General features: G+C 35.1%; 1 protein-coding gene across 2 annotated transcripts in view; it reads left to right on the forward strand.

Annotated features, from left to right (window-relative positions):
- The window catches only part of LOC150099985 (uncharacterized), a 308,484-nt gene that overhangs the window by 41,353 nt on the left and 241,613 nt on the right, over positions 1–25,518 (forward strand). For both annotated transcript variants that reach the window (XM_090402298.1, XM_090402299.1), the window contains exons 4-5: positions 7,953–8,086; positions 16,272–16,439. In XM_090402298.1, coding sequence (XP_090258424.1) covers positions 7,975–8,086; positions 16,272–16,439 — 280 coding nt within the window. In that variant the 5' untranslated portion in view covers positions 7,953–7,974. The remainder of the gene's footprint in view (positions 1–7,952; positions 8,087–16,271; positions 16,440–25,518) is intronic.

The following is a 25,518-nucleotide window of genomic DNA, read 5'->3' on the forward strand; positions in this document are numbered from 1 at the left end:
ATATTGGATTACCAGTGAGTCAAAGTGTGTGAAATTGCTAAGACTATAGGCATTTCAAAAGAATGTGTAGGATATATTTTGTATGAAGAATTGCAAATAAAAAAGCTTTGTGCAAGATGGGTGCCATGCTTGCTCACAGCAGATCAAAAACGCACTCGCATGAAAATCTCTGAACAGTTCTTGGAGTGTTTTAACAAGATTAAAACTGATTTTGTTCATCAATTTATTACTATGGATGAAACTTGGATTCACCATTACACACCAGAATCCAAACAGCAGTCAAAACTGTGGACAGAAGCCAGTTGTACAACACCGAAGAAGACAAAGTTGGTTCCATCAGCAGGAAAGGTCATGGCATCAGTGTTTTGAAATGCTAAAGGCATTTTGTTTATTAATTATCTTGAAAAGGTTAAAACAATAACCGGGGAATATTATTCCGATCTTTTAACCAGACTAGATGAAAAAATTCATGAGAAAAGACCCGGTTTGGAGAAGAAAAAACATCTTTCATCAGGACAATGCACCTGCTCACAAAAGTGTTTCAGCAATGGGAAAATTAAGGGATCTGCACTATGAATTGTTGGAACATCCACCCTATTCCCCAGATTTGGCTCCCTCTGCCTTCTGTCTCTTCCCAAAACTAAAACTCTTCCTTGTTGGTCAGCATTTTTCTTTGAATCAAGAGGTGATTGCAGCTGTAGAGAGGTAGTTTGCAGATCTTACTGAGAACCATTACAGGGACGGGATAATGGTGCTGGAGCATCACTGGAATAAATGTATTAGTCTTAAGGGAGATTATGTTGAAAAATAAAAATAATTTTGAAATAAATTCGTCTTTCCATTGTTAGGCTGAGAACTTTTCAGACTGCCTTCATGCTCCAGACATTTATAATATCTTCTATCTTAAGTTTTCATGTCACCTTTATCATCTCTGATTCCTTTTATGGTATTCTCTGTTTCTTAGCTTTTTTCAATAGCTTCTATAATATTTTGCCACCTTTCTGATATTTTTTTTTCTTCTTCTATGCTCTTATCCAAGTCTTCCTATTTTTTATATTCTCTGAGCACATGCTGACTTATTTCTCAAGAACTTTTGATATGGTTTCTTCTTTACCTTGACTGCATCCTTAACTTCCCAGGTCCATCATGTTGTTCTGACTTTATCTTTGCACATAACCTCACTATATGTGTCCCCAATCTCAATGTTTTCTTCAGAATTTCTCTGTGAGTCTCCAATATTTGGTTCTTGTTTTCAAACTGTTTAATTTTTTTCTTGAATACTTGTCTATTTGAGTTCATAATTCACTTCTGATAGCTGTTCAACTTTGATTATTTTTAAAACTTTCTTGCATGCTTTTCTTTTCAATATGAAATTCAATTTTATTCTGCTTAAAAACTAATTGGTGATCACTTCCTATTTCAAATCTTCTGTATGCTCAGCATGAAGACAGTAACATAGTAACATAACTATCAACAGTAACATAGCCAATAAGGCTTTTTTTTGTGTGTGTGTGTGTGTGTCTTCTCTCTCTCTATGTGAATTTGTGTTCATCCTTGTTGTGTTAGTAATAATGAGTGGTCCATGTTGTGAACAGGGATCCAGAAGGTACTTGCCTTTATTATTAGCTTTGCCCTTTTCTTCATATTTTCCCCAAACATTTTTATAAGCCTGATAATCATATCCCATTCTGCTGTTTAGATATTCAGTAATCTGTGAAACAAACTTTTAAATAAGGATCAACTAAGAAAGCTTATAAATAAATATCGCAAAGGTGGCATATTGTTTTGGTGACTACTAAGAAAACTTATAAATGGATGAAAGCATATTGCAATAGGAATGAAAGAAATATAAAAACTGAAGAAAAGGATAAATTGTCAGCAAATGTTTAAGTCATATAGAAGAATTATTAAATCAGATAATAATAGAAAAAAGTGGTATAAAATATCCAGAAGGAATGCAATCAGGAGCCTCTCTTTACTTGAAGAAAAAGCCATCAGAACAAAGATACTGAAAGGCTATCAAGTGACTACACATCATAATCCAGAAGGCAGGGATCTGTGATTTTATCTTAGATTTCAAGGTCAAATCATAAATACCCTGTAGTTCTCTTAATTTTAATGTATGAAATGGGAAATCAAACTGAATGTGAGAATTTTAACCTAATTTAGTCTATCCAAGAATCTTTCAGGAAAGATTTATGTAAGCATACTTGAAAAAGAAGAGAAGATGAGCTATGGACCACCATACTAATGAACTGGATTCCAAAAGAAGGGAAACGAGGCCAAGGACATCCTAAAAGAAGGTGGAGTGATGAATTGTCAAATTTTGTTGGGAAAAATTGGTCAACCATTGCCAAGAACAGAGAAAGGTGGGGAACTGGAGGAGGCTTTCGTCCAGCAGTGGACAGAAAATTGGTGAAAAGAAGAAAATGACGACTTAAAGAATATTGTTTATTGGAAATACTGATGGAAAGTAGTTGGATATCCTAATAGGATAGAAAGACCATCTATTTCCTTTTTTAACATAGTTGAGTAAAAATCATAAAGTCTAAGATTCACTGATCTCAAAAAAAAAAATATATATATATATCTCATCTCATCTTCCTTATACCCTCTTTTACCTTGCGGTGTCGAGGGTCCATTGATCATCGGACCTCACTCCGTTTTACAGGATAAGGTGGTCAGCCTTATGTCCCAGTGTATCCTATGGCCTGTAGTGTTGAGTTCTCAAGGCCAGTTTGCCTGCTTTGCGGGATGAAAAACCCCAGAATAAACTGGGGAATAAACCCTGCTGTCCACGGCCAAGACTGGCTAACTTGGCTATGGCTGAGGAAGATCCTTCAGCTCCTCACGTCACCAACGGGAATCGAACCTAGGACACTCCTTCCCCAGGCATATGGTTGCGAAGCGCATAGCCACTAGACTAACCACACGGACTCTCCAACATTGAGATACACACACACACACACACACACACAGGTATCCCTTGATATATGCGGTTTTGATTAGTGCACAAAAAATTATTGTGACCATAAACTTCATATATGCAGTATCATTTGATTAGTGCAGCCCAAAAGGTTTGAAAATAAGCAAAGCGTTAGACTGGGTCAATGACACCGATCAGATCATGTGGTACGAGTCGTGTTCCAACGTTAGTAACTCACTGTAGGCCTCAGTGCTTCAATTTATCAGCAGAGGGTGGCACATACAGACGTATATGTGTGTGTGTATTACAGTGTATGCTTACGGCCTATCAGTATATCATGTAATTTTCAAATTATGTAAAGCATTACCCTTCGTAACCATGGCTTCAAAAAAAGAGTAATAAACAAAAACTTGTTACTTCACGGTTTAGATAAACAAATTGATTGTTATCGCAAAATCATGGAGGAGAAAAAAAAAGCTACCACTGTTCAATTTGTGTTAGATAAGTTTTTTTTTTATAAAAAATAAATATTTAGATAAGTTTTTATGTAACAAATATGTATAAATAAAATATATAAATACATGTCATCTTAAAAAATAAATGATATTCAAATTTTTATATTTTGCAGGATTCATTATAATTATTCCCATTAATTCTTAACATTGAATAATGTGGTTTTGATATATGCAGTGTCCATCGAGGATTAATTAACCGCATATATCAATCGATACCTGTGTGTGTGTGTGTGTGTGTGTGTGTGTGTGTGTGTGTGTGTGTGTGTGTGTGTGTGTGTGTGTGTGTGTGTGTGTGTGTGTGTGTATATATATACAGGGGTCCTCGACATGCGTAGTTTCGACTTTACGGCGGTAATCCCATAAATAATTTAAAAAATAAATTTCGAATTGAAGCAGCGTGCCATAAAATTCAGACGTCGCGGGCAAACTTGTTTGTGATCCAAGAGTGTATGCTGGGATCCAAGCGTTGCTTGGATCCCAGCATACACTCTTTGGGTGCTACGTGCTTTACATCCGCTCTCTCACTTCTGTGTTTGTGTTTTTTTTTGTGACTTTTTACCCTTCAATATGGGTCCCAAACGTAAGGCAGACTCTTCCGATGGCAGTGTGTCGAAGAAAAGGAAAGTCATTACATTAGAAGTGAAATTAAACATTATTAAAAGGGCAAAAAAGGGAGAAATGCCAACGAACATCGGCCTCACATTGAACTTAAGTCGTACCACAGGCGGGACTATTATCAAGGATGAAGTTCGCATCCTTGAACACGTAAAGGATTGGTGCCCAGGAAATCGACTGTGATTATAAAAAAACGTAGTAGGCTCATGATTGAGATGGAAAGGCTTCTTGTTCTTTGGCTGGAAGACCAGCATCAACGCCGTATCCCAGTTAGCCTCATGTTAATTCAAAATAAGGCAAAAATATTGTTTGAGGCATTGAAAAGTGAAAGGGGGGAAACGAGTGCAGGTGAAGCGTTTAATGCTAGTAAATGTTGGTTTATGCGGTTTAAGGCTCGGAGCAATTTACATAACCTTAAGATGCAAGGTGAAGCTGCTAGTGGTGATGATAAAGCAGCTGGTGAGTTTCCTGAGAGGTTGACTGAGATAATGGGGGGGGGGGGGGGCTACAGTGCTCAACAAGTGTTTAATGTGGATGAGACAGGCCTATTTTGGAAATGTATGTTTAATCGTACCTATATTGCCAACAAGAAGAAGGCAGCACCAGGCCATAAAGCTGGTAAGGAGAGACTGACTTTGTTTCTTGGGGCTAATGCTGCTGGCAACTTAAAACTGAAGCCCTTGTTGGTCTATCAGGCTGAAAATCCAAGGGCATATGGAAGGGTCAACTGCCTGTCATCTGGAGGTCCAATAAGAAGGCATGGGTGACACTTCAAATCTTCGAGGACTGGTTTACCAACCATTTTGTGCCAGAAGTTCAGAGGTACTGTACAGCCGAAGGTCTGCCCTTTAAGGCATTGTTAGTGCTAGACAATGCCCCTGGTCATCCTGCCCACTTGGATGACTTCCACCCTAATGTTAAGGTGGTTTACCTTCCACCAAACACCACAGCCCTTTTGCAGTCTATGGACCAGGGTGTTATTGCTTCCTTTAAGGCCTACTACCTCTGCAGGACGTTTGCTATGGCTTTCAGGGCAACTGAAAAAGACAGGAACTTAACCTTCAAAGACTGTGTAGCATTTATAATGCCATACAAAACATTGAACATGCTTGGGATGAAGTGAAGCAGACAAATTTGAATGGTGTGTGGAAAAAACTGTGTCTCCAGTTTGTGAATGATTTCCATGGCTATGAGGAGACAATCGAGGCTGTCACAGAGAAGGTTGTTGCCCTGGGGAAGCAGATGAATTTGGAAGTGAAGGCCGAAGATGTCACAGGGCTTCTGGCATCTCATGGCGAGGAGTTGTCAGCAGAAGACCTCATTCAGTTAGAGAAGCAGCCGATTGAGGAGGAGGAAAAAAAATCTGAAATAAACACATATCAAAAATGGTGATTTTTGATATGTGTTTATTTCAGATTTTTCATCAAAGCTGCTAGTTCTGATTTTGAAAGTGCTAAAATTTTAAAGAAAAATCTGGAAAAAAAAATGTTTATGTATTTTTTTTTCTTTCATAGTTTTGTATTTATATGTATATGTGCTAATAAATAATTTATAAATGTTTACAAAGTTTATACAATTTTAAGCACTTTAAGTTAAATATAAACCTAATTTATGAAAATATTATAACAGAAATCAAATAAATCAAGAATTAAAAAAGTCCTCGACTTACGACAGAGACGTTGGAACATAACCCCGTCGTAAGTCAAGGACTACCTGTATATATATATATACACACACACACAGGTTGTGTGTGTGTGTGTGTGTGTATACACACACACACATACACACAAGAAGGGAAAAACATTAAAATAACGAACAGATTGGAACAAATATACAGAGCAAAAGGTAGCTTATAATGAATTGAAATTTAGCAGTTCAAAATGAAGGCTATAACAAGAATACAGTTTTGGTGTTAAATTAAATGTAAGACAAGGTTGTATACTATCTCTACTGATACTCATCATTCTCTGTGTACGTATTAAGAAAGTGATATTAATAGGAAACTTATAAAAGGATACTCATCTCCAACTACATTTACTAGGTGTTAGATGACCATCACTTTTCTTAGTGGGGAAAGAAGTGGCTGATTCCATCTTTTGTTCTCAGAGCAGGGGGTTGTGGTTGCTGTCCCTACTGCCACACAATCTTCCAACATGCAGTGTCAATGACACCCCACAAGGACATGCTAAATATATTGTAGAGATTCAGAACCACCTCCATCCTCAATGGTACAGCAGTAAAGCAGCTCTGCAGGCTGGCTGCCAGATAGTGTACAGAACCAAACAAGATGGTAACACATTTAGGAGGTTCTTCTGATCAGCTAGCACGTAATGTTGCTGCCATCTACAATGCTAGATCATGCCTGGAAGGAGACAGTGTAACAGTGTGCAAGGGCACATCATGACCACATTATGGAATGGAGACTGAATGCTCTCTGTATGGGCAGTATGTCTGAGTATCTCCTCCCATAGTATGTTTCTTTGCACTTTTTCTTTTCTCTTCATCTTTGAGATACTAACATGGCATTTAACCTAAATAAACACAATCTACATTGTGTAGAATTTATGGAGGAAAAAGACACACGTTAGAGCAGTTACTCCAATATTTCTTGCCAGAGAATGAATCTTCCCTTTTTGATCTTGTATGTTTTAAGATTTCCTTATCTCATAATGTATCATTCATCAGCTGTCTCTACCATTGTCACTAATTCTAAAAATCACTCAGACCTTGAAACTTGATTTCCTGTAATCCGAATTCCCCAACAGTCACCTTTCTTGGTGATGTTAAATCACCAACTCCAATTGGATCCTTTTTCTAACTTTACTGATCAAGTTGGAAGTGAAGGGGCATTCATTATAAGCATGTCCTGAAGCAAATTTTTCATTTTTCTTGCAGTCAACATTCCTTCAGGTGCAAACTTTGTTTGCTTACACTTGGATAAAGGATTAAACCAAATATATAATTAGTCAAAATTCCTGACAGTTCTTCCACTCTCACCCATCGTTATCATTTTTTAATCAGTTCTCCTTCTTGGTACACTGTTGAGGTGATCTCTCTTCTTCATAATTCAGAACATCATCTCATCCAAGTTTCACCTTTAGCTCTAGTGGAATGCTCTCCTCTCAGCCATTCACAACCTTGTGTCCTTTGCCGCTACCACAATGTCATGATTGCTGAGATGTATTCTTTTTCATGGATTAGATATTACTGTTTGTGTTCTTCACACCAGATACTCGTGAACTTGTTGCAGAAATTATTCATATTGGAATGAAGGTCTTCATTCCCTCTGGTCAAAGTTACTATTCTGTATTCAAACCAGTCTTCCAAAAAAAAAGTTTGTCAAGTAAAGAAAATAGCTTATAATAAATGGCTTCAAACCAAAACTCTAGCTTCATACATACACTGGCTCATGAAATTTTATCTCCACCTAAAGATAAATCACAAACATCCATACATACAATGTGATTCAAACCTATAACCTGTTGAAGTGCAGATATATTAACAACTCTGTCTACCAGGCTAGCAATATTAGGTTAATATTCTTTTGCCTTACAACACTTGCTTTTATTCATCACACAGTTGTTGTATTATTCTTGTTCCGTGATGATGGTGATGCTCAGTTAATAGAATATTCATTGCTAATTTTCACTAAATTATTTTTGTGTCTAATATGATTTTTATGCTCTATTAGGTATGTCATGTCATGTATGTTATGTCTATTGCTTCTGGCTACTACTGATTTTTTTATTATTAGTTTCATAGCTGCTAACCTAAATTATAATTTCTGTAATAACAGAAAGCCACAATTTTTCACTGCTACATATTGAATTCAGAATCATGCACTGTTGTTCACATGTTTCATTATTTAATAGCTTTTTTTTTTTTTCTCTCCTTAGAGGAATTCATTTTAATTTACATATGGTTGGAAATAAACCTGATCCTCCCCAGAAACTGGGAACAACTTCAAAGAAGCAGAATGCAGTGGTTGATCTCATTGACAAAATGGTTGAAAAAGGAGCCAGGAAGTGTGGTATGCTTATTTAAAAAAAATTTTTTTTAAAACTTTAAGATGAGATTTGTGATGTGATTGTCAGTTAACTTAAACTTTCTTTTCTGTGATAATTAGGATGAATATCAAGAACATATTTCATTTATTTCTTTTCACTGAATCATAATGGTGATCAACTTTCCTTATGCCATTTCTTTTTAATGAAATATACATATGTGGTAAATTTTTACAGTTGGGATTTACCAAACTTTAAAAAATTTACAGTTGAGAGATATAGTAACCAAAGCAACCATTTTTTTTTATAGCCATAACATTTTATTGTGGAAATATGTTAACATTCTATAAACAGTTTGATATAGTTTTCTGTATTGAATTTGGAGGCAGTGGAGTCTCACATTGGTTTTCTAGGTTAAATGCCCTAAAAATTAGGGTATTAATGTTCAGTGAGATAATTGCAATTTGTTTGCCATCCCTGTAAACATCAAGTACCTTTAATTGGGTCAGCAGTTCTATGTCTCTTCCACTATAGAGCTTCACTATATAATTTCATTGTGGATTTTAACAGAATTGTAGTTATATGGTTGATTGGTATTTTTTTAACATTGAATATTTATCATTATCATCAAATTCCTGATGTATCCTCAGGGTGTACAGGATGTTATAGTACTACTTGAAAAAGGTACATCATTATTAACTTCCTATTGACAGTTTTCATCCAAATTAATCTGTTATCTATTAAGACTGCAATATTATTAGATCTTATATTTCTGTCGTCTAAGACACTTTTTTTTACTGTATCAATCTATCTATATTTTGGTCTTGTTCTGGGTATTTTTCATGCCATTCCAGCAAAGAAGACTTGTTTTGCTAACTTTTCCTCTCCCATTCTGTTTAAGTGGCTATACCACATAAGATTAGCTCTGCTAACACATTCCTGGATGGTAACGATGTCACGTTCTTTCCTAATATCCTCATTTTTAATATGAACCTGCCATTGATACATTTGTTCTCTCTCCTAATCTTCCTCAGAACTCTCAAATCTGTGTTCTCGAGTCTTTTAAGTGTTTTATTTCTAAACCAACTCTCAGATCCATAAGTTACAATTGGTTTGAACATTGTGTTGCATACAGCTAATTTAGTATTTTAACTAATTTCTCTCTTATTATATATAAATTTATTCAGATGACTTCCTACCATATCAGCTTTGCCAATTCTGCTCTATTTCCCTATTTAATTTGCCATCTTCACTAAATAACTGAAAAGTTTACTTGTTCTATAAGTTCTTTATTCAGGATGCAGTGAATGTTTTCAATATTTCAGCCTATTATCATTATCTCAGCCTTTTTATTGCTGATTTTCATACTAAATTTATTACAGCTGTTATTCATTTTAGTTGGGTAATCCTGGAAACTTGCAGTGTGTTTGTTTAGGAGTATAGCATTGTGTGCATAAAGGAGAGAGCTAAGTTTGATATCTCCTATTTTAATATTACATTTAATACCACTTTCCTTTATAATGTGATCCATATAGATGATGAATAACAGTGGAGATAATGTATATCCTTGTCTCACACTTGATTTAACATCAAACCATCTTTGTTTACTCCTTTCACTTCTAACTGTTGACTTACAACTCAAATATAGACCAAGTATTGCTTGATATAATGTTCCATTTACACCATATAACTGTAGCATTTTGAAAAGCTTTTCTTTTGGCACCTTGTCATATTTCTTATCCAGATCTACAAAACTTAAATACAGATTCTTGTCATATTCCCATGATTTTTCAACTATTTGTGTTAAAGTGAAAATCTAACCTTGACATCCTCTATTTTACCTGAACTCACTTGTTCTTCTCCAAGTTTCTCTTCCACAATCTTTCTCAACCTCTTTTCAATCATGCTTGCATAAATCTTACCTGGAACACTTAGTAGAGAAACTCCTCTAATTCTCACATTCAGCTTTCTTCCCATTTTTATAGATGGGAAGTATGAGAGAGCTACTCCAGATGTTCGGAATTTGACCTTCTTACCAGCCCTGAATTATTCAATGTATCCATTGCACAACTTTTATGCCTCCATACTTAAGCATTTCTGGTGCGATATCATTCTACTCCAGCTGCCTTTTCACATTTCTGATTTTTGATGGTTTTTTTGTACTTTAAGTAATGAATATGTATTCCTGACTGCATTCCTGTTGGGAGTTTTCTGCCACCATGCTGACACTGCTTGCTTCATTTAGCATTCTTTCAAATTCTTTCCAGACATCTAGAATATCTTCATCTCCAGTTTTCATGTCACCATTATCATCGTTGGTTTCTTCTGCAAAGTGGTAAATTCTTAATAGAGTGCACCATGAGAAGGTGAGGATTGGACATTCAGAATCCCTTGCTTGGTCTCTGTATTCATTAAAAGGCTATGCGAAGGTCTCCTCCCTGTTATCTTTTTCTTTCATTTCAAAGTTTTTTGAATAGCCTCCAGAATATGTTTCCACCTTCCTATATTTATTTGCAATGTTCTCACCAGTCTTCCCATGACTTGTTTTGCTAATTTTACACAGTGCTTTACTTTCTTACATTTTTCTTTGTATTCTCCAACAGCAACTTTCCTTCATTTTTTTTTATCCTTCACTGCCTCTTTAACCTTCTGAGTGCACAATGGATTTCTGATTTTTCTATCCTTGCAGATAGTTTCACTGCATGCCTCTAGTTGAATCAATCAGTGTTTTCTTCAGGGTCTGCCACTGAATTTCCAAGTTTTGGTTTTTTTCTTGAATAATGTCTGTATATTTGAGTCCACAGTTCACATCTGAAAGCTGCTCAACTTTGATTGTTTTAAAACTTCATTACACACTCTTTTCAAAAGGAAATTCAGTTTTATTCAGCTCAACAGTAAGCGGCGATAATTTCCAAATTCAAATCCTCTCAATATATTTGTGTCCTGGACCAGTAGAAAACATTGCTTATCAACAATAATATAGTCAGATTTTTTCTTATTTTGCATTCTATGTGAATTTGTGTACATTTTTATGTTAGAACATTTTGTTAGTAATAACTAGTTCATGTCCTTAACAGAAATCTAGCAGGTACTTACTATTATTATTAGCATTGCTCTTTTCTCCATATTTTCCCAAAACATTTCTATATGTCTACCAATCATTTCCTACTCTACTGTTTAGATCTCCAACAACAATGAATTATTCCTTTTGCATTGTGTCAGCCATCTTTTTTAATACCTCAAAAAATTCCTCCACTTCTTCTTTAGTAGAACTTTCTGTGGGACCATAGCAAAAAAAGTCTCATTTGTCTAGTTTCCCATTCTGATATTTGCCCACATCACTCTACTTGATATTGCTTGCCATTCAAGAAGATTAGCCTCATATTTAGTGTCGAATACTATAGCTATTTCTTTTTCCCCCTTATTATTATGGCCTGTACACCCCTTGAGGGTACATGGCAGGAATTTGATGATGATTATGGCCTGAATATAACACTTGTATTTGTTGCATAGAAAGATCGCATCTGTTTTGCCTTTTTTTGTTTTAGCAACGCATAGTATGTCGATCTGGTGCTTACTTAATTCCTCTGCTAGTTACATTTCTTTTCCACTGATGCTTCTTATGCTGATGGTGCCAATCTTGAACTCTGCTGATCCAACCTGACCAAAACAACTGGGTAATGGCCCAGCTGATGTGAAATTCTCTCATGTTGTACCATAATTTTACATTCTGGTGTAAGGCAATAAGAATACAATTTGATAGGCTAAATCCCAAATTGCCAGCCCATCCTTTCATGCAGTATCCATGTAAAAACCTAACCATGAGTAGTTGAGGATTGGACATTAGGTCAGAATCCCTTGTTAGTTCTCTGTATTCATTAAAAGGCTACTTGAAAGTCTCCTCCCAGTTACCCTTTGAATATTTAAGCACTTGGAAATCATGCCATCTTTTAACGTTACTTCAGTAATTATACAATCTTTGATTATTTTTGAATACTATATTATTGATCTTTGTTTTGATGGCTGGTTTGGGACAAAGTGTAAATAAAATTTTTATGTTAACTAGAAAAGAAAAGGAGGACATGGAAAGCATAAAAGAAAATATGGTGTGGAAATACTTGGGTATAAATCTCTTGCCTCAACATCTGTTATCTCAACCAATTCTTTAATGACAGACACTTTCACACATAGCAGTGAGGACTTATTACATTTGGCAATAAAAACATCAATCCCAAGGAACTCTATACATCTTACTTCAGATGCATTGCTCAAATAAATGTACAGTGAGAGTTACTCTTGGAATTTCCAACTGAAAAATCAGCTAAATTCAGGAACATGCACTGTGCATATTACTGCAACTGCTGCTATCCTCTGCTGAAATAAGTTTGGATCATGATATTATTCTGCCACAGTAGTAGTAGCAAAATATGAAACATAATCATACTAAAACAATGTATATATAAAAATAAAGTTTATAAATGGAACTAGACTTATAATTAAACAAATGCAAATGAAGAAAAGAGAAAGAAATGCTAAACACATATGTCAATCATTTGAAAAGCAAGACAGTGTAGAAAATTACATTTAAATAATTTGCTTTTCAGAATTTTCCCAAATTCATTGGGAAAACAGAGATTTGCTGAAAAACATTTAACATTTATTTTTATACAGTGTTACATTATAAATCGAGGCAGCAAAAGATAAGTGGTTGTAATAGTTAATTGAATGAGGAGTACAAAGAGGAACCAAGAGAGGTAAGGTTGGTTTGGTAAGGGTAATAAAAATGCAGTATGAGTAGCAGTTACTAATGAGACCAAAAGAAATCCTGTGGAGTGGAGTTTTTCTACCAGAAACCTCCAAATGATAGATATTTAGACATGGTATAATATGAGTTCTCCTCTTTCTCTGAGACCTTGAACTCTCAGCAGAACTTTGCATATCAAATGTGGCCACAAAAAGTTTAGTTAAATCTTAACAACTTGCACCATTGTAGAATGTTTTGTATGTGTATTTACATGTATATTTATTTCTTGGGTGCAGTAGTTGTTCTGTCAGCTGCAAGCTGCATCAATTTCCATATTGAAATGTAAGCACACATGTAAGATCCTAGATATATGTATATTACTATGAATAACTGCAATTTTTTATAATGTAATTCCCACCAAGAATATTTTAAACCTATAATACATTAGTATCATGGGTTGGCTATGGGTTTTTTTTTTCTTCTTCTGTTCGTGCATAATCTTTAAAGCCTGCTCAAGAGAAAATATTAAACCTTTTCAAGTCACTTCAGGTCTCTAGTAAACAAGATGGTGGTTTCACACTGGATGATGAAATTCATCTCCCACCTAAAGACAATTTCAAACATCTTTGTCTATGGTGTGTAATAGTTGCAATAGATTCAAGTAGGCTCATTCTAGGTATTGCCATAGTATATACTATAAGATATAATTTTGTCTATAAGTTATGCATATTTCAGCACTATCAGTGCTTCACCATTGAAGGCAGTGGTAAAAGTATGTTGTAACTTCACCATTCTTGGTTTATTTCTAAATTAGGCACAAATCACAAGTATATATTCAGACTATTTTAAAATCCTCTCTATACTTTTTTCTCATACTTAGTCTTGAGCAGGATAAAATTGAATTTCATATTGAAAAGAATAACAAGTAAGAAAGTTTTAAACAGAATAAAAGTTGAACAGCTCTCAGATGTGAACTGTAGACTAAAATACACAAAGATTATTGAATAAAAAATGAAAGAGTTTGAGAACAGGAATCAAACCTTGGAGATTCAGTGGCAAACTCTGAAGAAAACATTGACTGATTCTGCCAGAGAGGCATGTGGTGAGGTTGTCTGCAAGGATAAAAAAATCAGAACTCCCTGATGGACACAGGAAGTTAAAGAGGCAGTGAAGGAAAAGAAGAAAGCATATCAAAAGTTCCTGTCAAATAAGTCAGCTTGTATTCTCTTAGAGAATACAGAGACAAATGTAAGAAAGCTAAACACTGTAAAACTAGCTAAACAAAAGTCATGGGAGGACTTTGGCAAGAATATAGAAAATAAATATCAAGAAGGTGGCAAAATATTCTGGAAGTTGTTGAAGAAGCTTAGGAATGGAGTAAAGAGTGCTGTAAAAGGAGTTAGAGATGATAAAGGTGACATGAAAATGGGAGAAAAAGATATCCTTGAAGTATGGAGTAATTACTTTGAAAAACTGCTAAATGAAAGAAGCAGTGATGACAGCACAGTGGTAAAAAACACTGACCAGGGATGCAGTCAGGAATACATATCCATACTTGAAGTAGAAAAAGTCATCAAAAGCTTGAAATGTGGAAAGGCAGCAGGAGTAGATGATATTCGACCAGAAATGCTGATGTATGGTGGTATAAGAGTCTTACAGTGGCTGCACTGCATAGTTCAGAAAGCCTGGACAGAGGGACGAATTCCCGATGATTGGAGTAGAGCTCTCATAGTACCCATATATAAAAAGGGAAATAAAACTGAATGTGAGAATTACAGAGTTATTTCCCTACTGAGTGTTCCTGGCAAGATCTATGCAAGTATTCTTGAGAAACGGTTGAGAAGAATTGTGGAAGAAAAGCTTGGTGAAGCACAAGCTGGATTCAGGCCAAATAGAGGCTGTCAGGATTCAGGCCAAATAGAGGCTGTCAGGATCAGATCTTCACATTACGACAAATAGTCGAGAAAGCATGGGAATATAACAGAGATCTGTATTTAAGTTTTGTCGATTTGGAAAAGGCATATGACAAGGTGCCAAGAGAGAAGCTATTCAATACACTACAGTTATATGGTGTCAATGGGGAATTATATCAAGCAATACTTAGTCTTTATTTGAGTTGTAAGTCAGCAGTTAGAATTGAAGGAAGTACAGGAAGATGGTTTAATGTTAAATCTGGTGTGAGACAAGGATGTACATTTTCCCCTCTGTTATTCATTATCCATATGGATCACAATAATGGAAAGTGGTATTAAACATGATATCAAAATTGGAAATGTTAATGTCAGCTCTTTGCTTTACGCGTATGATGTTATACTTCTAAATAAATCCACTACAAGTCTGCAAGATTCTTTGACTAAATTGAATAGCTGTTGTAATAGATATGGTATGAAGGTCAGCAATAAAAAGACAAAGACAATGAAAATAGGCAGAATCATTGAAAATGTCAACTATGTTGTGAATGGAGAACCTGTGGAACAAGTAAAGCATTTCAGCTACTTAGGCACGATTTTCAGTGAAGATGATAAATTAAATATGGAAATAGACAACAGAATCAGCAAAGCTGGTATGGTGGGAAGTCAATTGAATAAATTCATATGGAATAAGAAAGAAATTAGTCGGAACACTAAATTAGCTGTATACAAGACTGTGTTCAAACCAGTTTTAACTCATGGATCTGAGAGCTGGGTCACAAGTAAAACACTTCACCAAAGACTAGAGACCGCAGATATGAGAGTCCCGAGAAAGATTAGAGGCGTGAACAGATGGCATCAGTGGCAATATCATATTAAAAATGAGGATGTTAGGAAAGAACTTGACATTGTCAGCATCCAGGAATGCGTTATCAGAGCTAATCTCAGGTGGTGTGGTCACTTATATAGAATGGGTGAGGAAAGATTAGCAAAACAAGTGTTCAAAACAACCCAGAGGAAGACCAAGATATAGGTGGATTGATACCGTACAAAGTGCCTTAGACAATAGAAATATAAGATCTGATAGTGTTGGAGTCTTGACAAGTAACAGACTGATTTGGAGGAAAATTGTAGATAGGAAGTTAGTAATGATATAATTTTTTTCATGTAGTACTATCATATCCTGTACACCCCTTGAGGGTACATTGCAGGAATTTGATGATGATGATGACTTTTTTCTCCCCTCTCCTCCCAATGATATACTTATTTTTAGTTGGAATATTTGTATTCGCTAGTCCTTGACTTATAGGTATGTTTCATTTAAATGTGGAAGAATTCTTCAAGTAGTGTAGGTTTTTCATGTAAACTTTTTATGTATGTTTACAAAATGTGAACATTTTCATGTTGGAGAAATTGTAATATTAAACAAAAAAAAAATATCAAAGTAGTGATATATAATATATTTATATATATATATATATATAATATATATATTTCTTACATATAAATAACTAGTAAATTTTTAGAAAATGCATTAAATTTATATATATTTGCTAGATTATTTGGAATGTGGAAGATGTGGATTAATATTTCATAGATTAAAAGCTTTCATAACTCATAAATCAGATGGATGTATACCAAAGAAAGTTAAGACAGAATTAAAGAACACTGTGAAAAAAGAAAAGGATTTGTCTAAGGCTAAAAAGTCTCCTCCTAAAAGAGCAAGTAAGTAAAAGCATTTAAAACAGTTTAAGATATAAACATACAAGAAAATGACAGCTAACAAGATTTGAAAGTGACTTCGTTATTCTTAAAAAAATTTTTCATTTGAATTTTTTTGTATATATCAACTCTAAACATAGGAGGTCACAAAACCAATAATACAAGTGTTGTGTGTGTAGGCAGGTAATTAAGCAGAATGATGAAACCCACTAATATGCATTTTAGACAAATCAAAGTAGGGCTCCAGGAATCCACTTATCATAGGCAAGTTATTAAAGACAGTGGTGGATGAATTTTCAGCCTCATTCTAAGCACATTTATACTTTTTTTTTCTTTTTTTCCCCATTCTAAATCATCTCATTCACTGTTAAAGTTATTTGATCATGGGTGGCCTTCAGTGAATGCAATGAATGAAAGAAGTTTTATTTTCAACCAGAAGATAGTATCTTATGTAATTAATTTAATAAGTTAATTCCTTTTGTAACCTGCTTGTCCCTATCAAAAGTTAGTGTGAAATGTGCATCTCAAAAATATGCCTTGCTGAAATGTGAAGTAATTCCAACCTGTGAAAACTGATAGCACTACTTATCTCTCGCTCTGTTATAAAGTAAAGCTTACCTGTGTCCAAATATTTATTTTGAAATAAAAGTTAAGTATTCTCAAACAACATTTTATTTTGCTTAACTTACAAGTCTTGACCATTCTTATAAAAATCCGAGATATCCTTAAAAAATTAATTTAACAAGACCAATTTATTTCACTGTCAGTTGTAATTCTTCCAACATCCTCTTTAATACTTAGTAGGCATGCAGTAGTAGTATTGGTGTAAGCTTATTTTTACAATTCACAACATGAAATATCCTAACCTACTCTAATTATATATACTTAATTATGCATGGTTGAAAAGACTTTTTAATAGATATACCAGATCACATTATTGACACTACATTGTCATTTATAAGTTATATAAATTGACCTTCCATTATAGACAATAAATTAAAGTAAATACAAACTATACTTTTTAGTTTAGTGCAAAACTGAAGACATATGTATGGGACCAGAAATTATTCAAAATACTGGAGAAATAGGTTCTGTTGTGTTGTGAACTAAACACAATTAATATATGCTTTGAAGAAGACATGACAAGGAATTCAACTGGTTGTTCTTTGAAGACGATGTTTCATTCTGTAATGTATAAAAAAAATATTCCGGGACTGCTGAACTTCAGATTACTACAGGCAGGTATTCAAAAATCCGGCAGCCTCCGGACCTGAAGTGTGCCAGATTTCGGATGGTTATGTATGCTGTATATTTTTATACTTGCACTTCATAGAACGTATAATACCATTGTCCTGTGGTTGAATTAGTGATATGCAGTTGGGTGGGAGGTAGACAACAAAAACATTATCTTTCACTAGAAGATCGGCTTTTGGATGTGCTGAACAATTGCCTAAAATAAGAAGTATCTTGCAATTAGGGTCTAATCCAACCAAGTTACAGTGAGCCCTAGCCTCAGGAACAAAACAGTCTTGAAACCAATCCAATGTAATATCAGTGGTAACCCACTCCTACTTGTTGGCACGGTAATGGGCAGGAAACTGTGTCATACTCTTGAAGGCCCTCGGATGTAAACTTAATAAATAAATAAATCGCCAGAAATTTTCACACCTTCACTTACATGAAAATTAAACCAGGTTATGAGAACTTGGTCCAGTTCCGAACTTTTTCCCTCCGTCATTGACTTCCTTACAAACATTTGCTTTTTTGATACACTGTCAGAAAAGAACTTCCAACCTGTTTTTTTGATATCATACACTGCTGAAGAGCCAATGTCATATGTTTCACAAATGGCTCATGCACACACGCCACTATCAAGTTTTTTTAGTACTTCCACTCTCTCTGCGATCGACAACGCACGATGTTTACGTTTTACGCTACCTGTTTTCTTTGCTGAATTCATAATGGAGCTATACAGCAGCAAATAAATGATAAAATGAGAAGGAATAAGCAGGTTATCGCAATGCTTATCGACTACAGCACCATCAAAACATAAACAGAAAACATTGGCCTGCCAATCGGTAAATTTGAAAATGCACGCCCCGAAATCCATGCTGGAGATCTGAAGGAACCTGATTATCGATGGCCAGATTTTTGAATGCCTACCTGTACAAGGTTTTCAAGGACTTTAGTTCAATTTTTACAAAAAAAAAAAAAAAAAAAAGCAAGAAGTTCCTGTGAAAGATATGATACTTTCCAAAGAAAGAAGGATTCTAAGAATGTCAGAAAACCTGAAGTGCCTTTATAAAAGCTAACTTCATCATCATGAAATTCCTAATGTGTACATTCAGGGATGTACACGATAATTATGATAGTACTACATGAAAAAGTTACACCATTACTAACTTCCGATCAACAGTTTTCCTCCAAATTAATCTGTTACCTGTCAAGATTCTGTTATCAGATCTTATATGTCTGTCTTTCAAGACACAATTTTATTGTATCAATTCATCTACATCTTGGTCTTCCTCTGGGTCTTTTTCCAACCACTCTGGCAAAGAATACTTGTTTTGCTAATTTTTCCTCTCCCATTCCTATTTAAGTGACTATACCACCTGAGATTAGCTCTACAAACACATTCCTGAATGCTAGCAACTGCAAGTTCTTTCCTCATATTTTTATTTTTGGCTCTGGCACTGCCATTGATGCCATCTGTTCACTCTACTAATCTTTATCAGAACTCTCGTATCAGTAGTCTTCAGTCTTTGATCAAGTGTTTTATTTCTAACCTAGCTCCCAATCAAATTGGTTTGAACACCATCTTGTATACAGCTAATTTAGTGTTTTATTAATTTCTTATTAATTAATTTAACTAATTTCTTTTTTTATTCCTTATAAATTTATTCAGCTGACTTCCTACCATAGTAGCTTTACTAATTCTGTAGTCATCATCATCAAATTTCTGACGTTTACCCTCAAGGGGCGTACAGGATATGATAGTACTAAATGAAAAACTTACATCATTACTAACTTCCTACCTACAATTTTCTGCCAAATCAATCTGATAACCTGTCAAAGCTACAACATTGTCAGATCTTATATTTATATATCTATCTTCTAAGGCACTTTTTACTGTATCAATCCACCTATATCTTAGTCTTCCTCTGGGCCTTTTTCCTGCCAACCTTACAGAGAACACTTGTTTTGCTGATCTTTCCTATCTCATTCTGTTTAAGTGACCATACCTGAGATTGGCTCTGCTAATGGATTCCTAGATGCTGACAATGTCAAGTTCTTTCCTAATATCCTAATATTTAATATGATATTGCCATTGATGCCATCTGTTCATGCCACTAATCTTTCTCAGGACTCTTGTATTTGCAGTCTCTAGTCTTTGGTCAAGTGTTTTACTTCTGACCCAGCCCTCAGATTCATAAGTTAAAACTCGTTTGAACACTGTCTTGTATACACCTAATTTAGTGTTCCAACTAATTTCTTTCTTATTCCATATGAATTTATTCAGTTGACTTCCCACCATACCAGCTTTGTTGATTCTGTTGTCTACTTCCATGTTTAATTTACCATCTTCACTAAAAATCATGCCTAAGTAGCTGAAATGTTTTACTTGTTCCGCAGGCTCTCCGTTCACAATGTAGCTGATATTTTCAGTGCTTCTGCCTATTTTCATTATCTTTGTCTTGTTATTGCTGACCTTCATACCATATCTATCCCAACAGTTATTCAATTTAGTCAGGGAATCTTGCATACTTGTAGCAGATTCATTTAGAAGTACAACATATCTTGTTATTGCTGACCTTCCTACCATATCTATCACAACAGTTATTCAATTTAATCAGGGAATCTTGCATACTTGTAGCGCATTGATTTAGAAGTACAACATCATCCGCATAAAGCAAGGAACTGACATTAACATCTCCAATTTTGATATCAGGTTTAATACCACTTTCCTTCATAATGTAATCCATATAGATAACGAATAACAGAGGTGATAATGTACATCCTTGTCTGACACCAGATTTAACATTAAACCATCTCCCTGTACTTCCTTCAATTCTAACTGCTGACTTACAACTCAAAGAAAGACTAAGTATTGCTTGATATAATGATCAACTCACACCATACAACTGTAGAGTTTTGAATAGCTTCTCTCTTGGTGCCTGTCATATGCTTTTTCCAGATCTACAAAACTTAAATACAGATCTTTGTTATATTCCCATGCTTTCTCGACTATTTGTCGTAAAGTGAAGATCTGATCTTGACAGCCTCTATTTGGCCTGAATCCAGCTTGTTCTTCACCAAGCTTTTCTTCCACAATTCTTCTCAACTGTTTCTCAAGTATACTTGCATAGATCTTACCAGGAACACTCAGTAGGAATATACTTCTGTAATTCTCACATTCAGTTTTATTTCCCTTTTTATATATGGGTACTATGAGAACTCTACTCCAATCATCTGGAATTCGTCCTTCTGTCCAAGCCCTCTGAACTGTGCAGTGTAGCCACTGTAAAACATTTATACCTCCATACTTGAGCATTTCTGGTCTAATATCATCTACTCCGGCTGCCTTTCCATATTTCAGACTTTTGATGGTTTTTTCTACCTCGAACATGGATATGTATTTTTGATTGCATGCCTGGTCAGTGTTTTTTATCACTGTGCTCTCATCACTGCTAGTTTCATTTAGCAATTTTTTTGAAGTAATTACTCTATACTTCAAGGATATCTTTTTCTCCAGTTTTCATACCACCTTTATCATCGCTAATTCCTTTTACAGCACTCTATCCTCCATTTCTGAGTGTCTTCTACAACTTCCAGAATATCTTGCCACCTTCTTGATATTTGTCAAAGTCTTCCCATGACTTTCGTTTATCTAGTTTTACACAGTGTTTAGCTTTCTTACGTTTGTATCTGTATTCTCTAAGAGCACAAGCTGACTTATTTGCCAGGAACTTTTCAAACGCTTTCTTCTTTTCCTTCACTGCCTCTTTAACTTCCTGTGTCCACCAGGGAGTTCTGATTTTTCTATCCTTGCAGAGAACCTCACCACATGCCTCTCTGGCAGAATCGATCAATGTTTCCTTCAGAGCTTGCCACCGAATCTCCAAGTTTTGATTCCTGTTCTCAAACTATTTCATATTTTCTTGAATAATGTTTGTATATTTTAATCTACAATTCACATCTGAGAGCTGTTCAACTTTTATTCATTTTAAAACTTTCTTACATGTTCTTCTTTTCAATATGAAATTCACTTTTATCCTGCTTAAGACTAAATAGTGATCACTTCCAATTTCAAATCCTCTGTACGCTCTGGTGTCCTGCACCAGGGAGAAAACATCACTATCAACAATAACATAGTCAATGAGTCTTTTCTTATTCCTTGCCTCTTCTCTGCATGTGAATTTGTGCACATTTTTATGTTGGAACATGGTGTTAGTAATAACCAGTCCATTTCCTGAGCAGAAATTCAACAAGTATTTGCCATTATTATTAGCTTTGCTCTTTTCTCCAAATTTTCCCAAAATATTTTTGCGTGTCTGACAATCATTTCCTACTCTGCTATTTAGATCCCCGACAAGGACCAACTTTTCGTTTTTCATTGTGTCAGTTGCTTTTTCTAAAGCCTTAAAAAATTCCTCCACTTCTACCTTAGGAGAACTTTCTGTGAGAACATAGGCACAAATAAGTCTCATTGTCCAGTTCCCCATTCTGACATTTGCCCACATTACTCTACTTGAAATTGCCTGCCATTCAAGACGATTAGCTTCGTATTTAGTGTTGAATACTATGGCTACTACTTCTTTTCCTTGATTGTCATTGCCTGTATATAGCATTTTGTATTTATTGCTCAGAATGATCTCACCAGTTTTGCTCTTTTTTGTTTCAGTCACCCCTATTATGTCGACCTGGTACTTATCTAATTCATTCATTGCCATTCAGGCTTCTTATGTTGATAGTACCGATCTTCAATTCTGGTGATTTTGAGTTGGGCTGTGTTTTAGGATTTGTTCCAGTAGCTGACTTTTCGCTGTTTGCCCTGGTTCCCAGGCGAAAACAACAGGGGCCCTGTTTAACCAGGTGACAGGTGGCATGCACCCCTAATTCTGTAGTCTTTATCCATATTTAATTGCCATCTTCACTGAAAATTGTGCCTAAATAGCTGAAATGTTTTGCTTGTTCTATAGGTTCAAGATACAGTTGAGAATTTCAATGTTTCTGCCCATTTTCATTGTCTCTGTCTTTTTATTGCTGATTTTCATACCAACACTATTACAATAGTCATTCAGTTTAGTCAGGAAATCTTGCAGACTTGTGCTGAATTTATTCAGAAGTATAAGTCATCTGCATAAAGCAAAGAGATTAACATTGCCAATTTTGATATCAGATTTAACATCATTTTCCTTCATAATGTGATTCATATAGATAATGAACAGCACAGTGGTAAAAGAATACTGACCAGGCATGCAGCCAGGCATTCATATCCATACTTGAAGTAGAAAAAGCCATCAAAATCTTTAAATGTGGAAAGGCAGCAGGAGTAGATGATATTCAACCAGAAATGCTCAAGTATGCAGGTATAAAAGTTTCACAGTGGCTGAACTGCATAGTTCAGAGGAACTAATTCCAGATGATTGGAGTAGGGCTCTCATGGTAGTCATATAAGAAAAGGGAAATAAAAGTGAATGTGAGATTTACAGAAGTATTTCATTACTGAGTGTTCCTGGTAAAATATATGCAAGTATACTTGAGAAATTATTGAGAAGGATTGTGGAAGGAAAGCCTGGTATAGAACAAGCTGGATTCAGGCCAAATAGAGGCTGTCAGGATCAGATTTTCATTTTACGACAGATAATTGAGAAATCATGGGAATATAACAAAGATCTGGAAAAGGCATATGACAAGATGCCAAGAGAGAGAAGCTATTCAAAACGCCACAGTTATATGGTGTGAATGGGGCATTATATCAAGCAATACTTAGTCTTTATTTGAGTTGTAAGTCAGCAGTTGGAATTGAAGGAAGTATAGGAAGGTGGTTTAATGTTAAATCTGGTGTCAGACAAGGGTGTACATTATCCCCACTGTTATTCATTATCTATATGGATAACATTATGAAGGAATGTGGTATTAAACCTGATATCAAAATGGAAGATGTTAATGTCAGCTCTTTGCTTTATGTGGACGATGTTATACTTCTAATTAAATCCGCTACATGTCTGCAAGATTCCCTGACTAAATTGAATAACTGTTGTAATAGATTTGGTATGAAGGTCAGCAATAGCAAGACAATGAAAATGACTCCATGGAGGTGTCAAATAATAAAATAGGCAGAAACATTGCATCAACAAACAGAAATCAACAGCAATTTGAATGGAGGACCTAGAAAACAAGTAAAACATTTCAGCTACTTAGGCACGATATTTAGTTTATTTATTTATTTATTCATATGGAGTTTCCTCCCTTTTTCTCCCCCGCCCCTATTGGGGTGAGTTGAGCCACCTCATGGGGAGTTAAGTATTTATGACTAGATTGGTGTGTGTGTTCATGGGGCCGGTTTGCCTGCTTGCAGGTTGAAAAACCCCAGATAAACTGGGGGGGGGGGAACCTGCTGTCCACGCCCAAAACCAGCTAATTTGGCTATGATTGAGGAAGATCTTTAAGCTCCTCACGTCGGTGGCGGGAATCGAACCCAGGACACTCCTTCCCCAGGCATATGGTTGCGAAGCGCTGTTGGATCCTACTTCTTTTCAATCTATACTTTGGATCCGACATGATTACTATTACGATCTTCTTAACTAATTGATAGGTTGCAAGTTGATTTCTAATTCAAATATAAAGAAAATTTATATTTAAAGACTGCGCCACTTTATGTCTGAATTAGTTCAAGAATTGAAGATAAACCAACTCTCAACTATTTCTCCTTAATGTGTTATTAATATATATACTGGCCGAGTATATTTGACTTACTTAATTCACCCGCTTTGATTCGAATATTTTATGAATGGTGCAGTAAAAGAGATTCAGGCAAAATACAACATTAGATTAACAAAAACGAACATTTATTTTAGAATCACAAATTTTACACTTAAATTCAAATCAGTAATTAAGATATCACAAATATTTTAACTCCTCAGATAAATTCAATCATACAACTCATACAATGGTAAAAATCTGTTATCTCTAGTACAGTCTTCTCACAATTCCTTTTAACTATTTAATAAAGTTCCTTAATGATCATTCACATCAATATCTCATAGTTCTTTAAGTTTCGAATACAATAAAAATTGCAGTAATACCTCTTCACAAACAAACACTTTTAAATTTATGCTTTAGCTAACTTCCGCAATAGTTACTGTAAGTATAAGGAAATTCTAGGATGAAACTCACACACTTCTCTGCAAAGGAATATTAATGGTTGGAATAATCTTACCGATAATCTTCTTTCTTCATAAACTTACACACGAACATTTTTTTATAACTGTAAACAGTTATAAAAAAATTCTTTAAATAAATTCTTCTAAGCAATAACTGAATTAATCACCGGTCACAATACACATAAACAAATGTTGTTGCATAAAGTACTACTGATCACTCATGAAATAAGGCAACACACGATAACTCTTCACTTGAGGTTTTATATGCACAGTTGTTCATTCCTCCTGCATTCAAATAATTCTTTAGGCACTATAATTCTAAACACAGCTAACGGTAAACTTCAACTTTACAGCCTCTACTACTCTAGTAACTCCATGCTTTATTTCAAGATTCTGTGTGTCCTTGACAGGTCGGCCCTGAAATTAAATATCAACTCAAGTATTGCTAGTCTATTTAGTAGTCACTCAGCTGTCTTCCGTAGCTATAATTGTTATTCTACAACTTATTAGCTAACCGCCTCTCGACTAGTAGACTTTATTTAGCTGCTTGAGTGACTTGCCGACTCGCTATTATCGCACTGTGATTCCCAAATGCCGAATGCTCCGATTCCAACCTAATGCCAGTCCTCTCCTTTCTCTCTCTCTTAATCTATCTAATCTCTCTCTATTTTCAGCGTTCTTCCCTTTTTATATCC

Source organism: Typopeltis vanoorti, chromosome 13, assembly GCF_054136105.1.
Source record: "Typopeltis vanoorti isolate ZY-2024b chromosome 13, IOZ_Tvanoo_1.0, whole genome shotgun sequence".
NCBI lineage: Eukaryota > Metazoa > Arthropoda > Arachnida > Uropygi > Thelyphonidae > Typopeltis > Typopeltis vanoorti.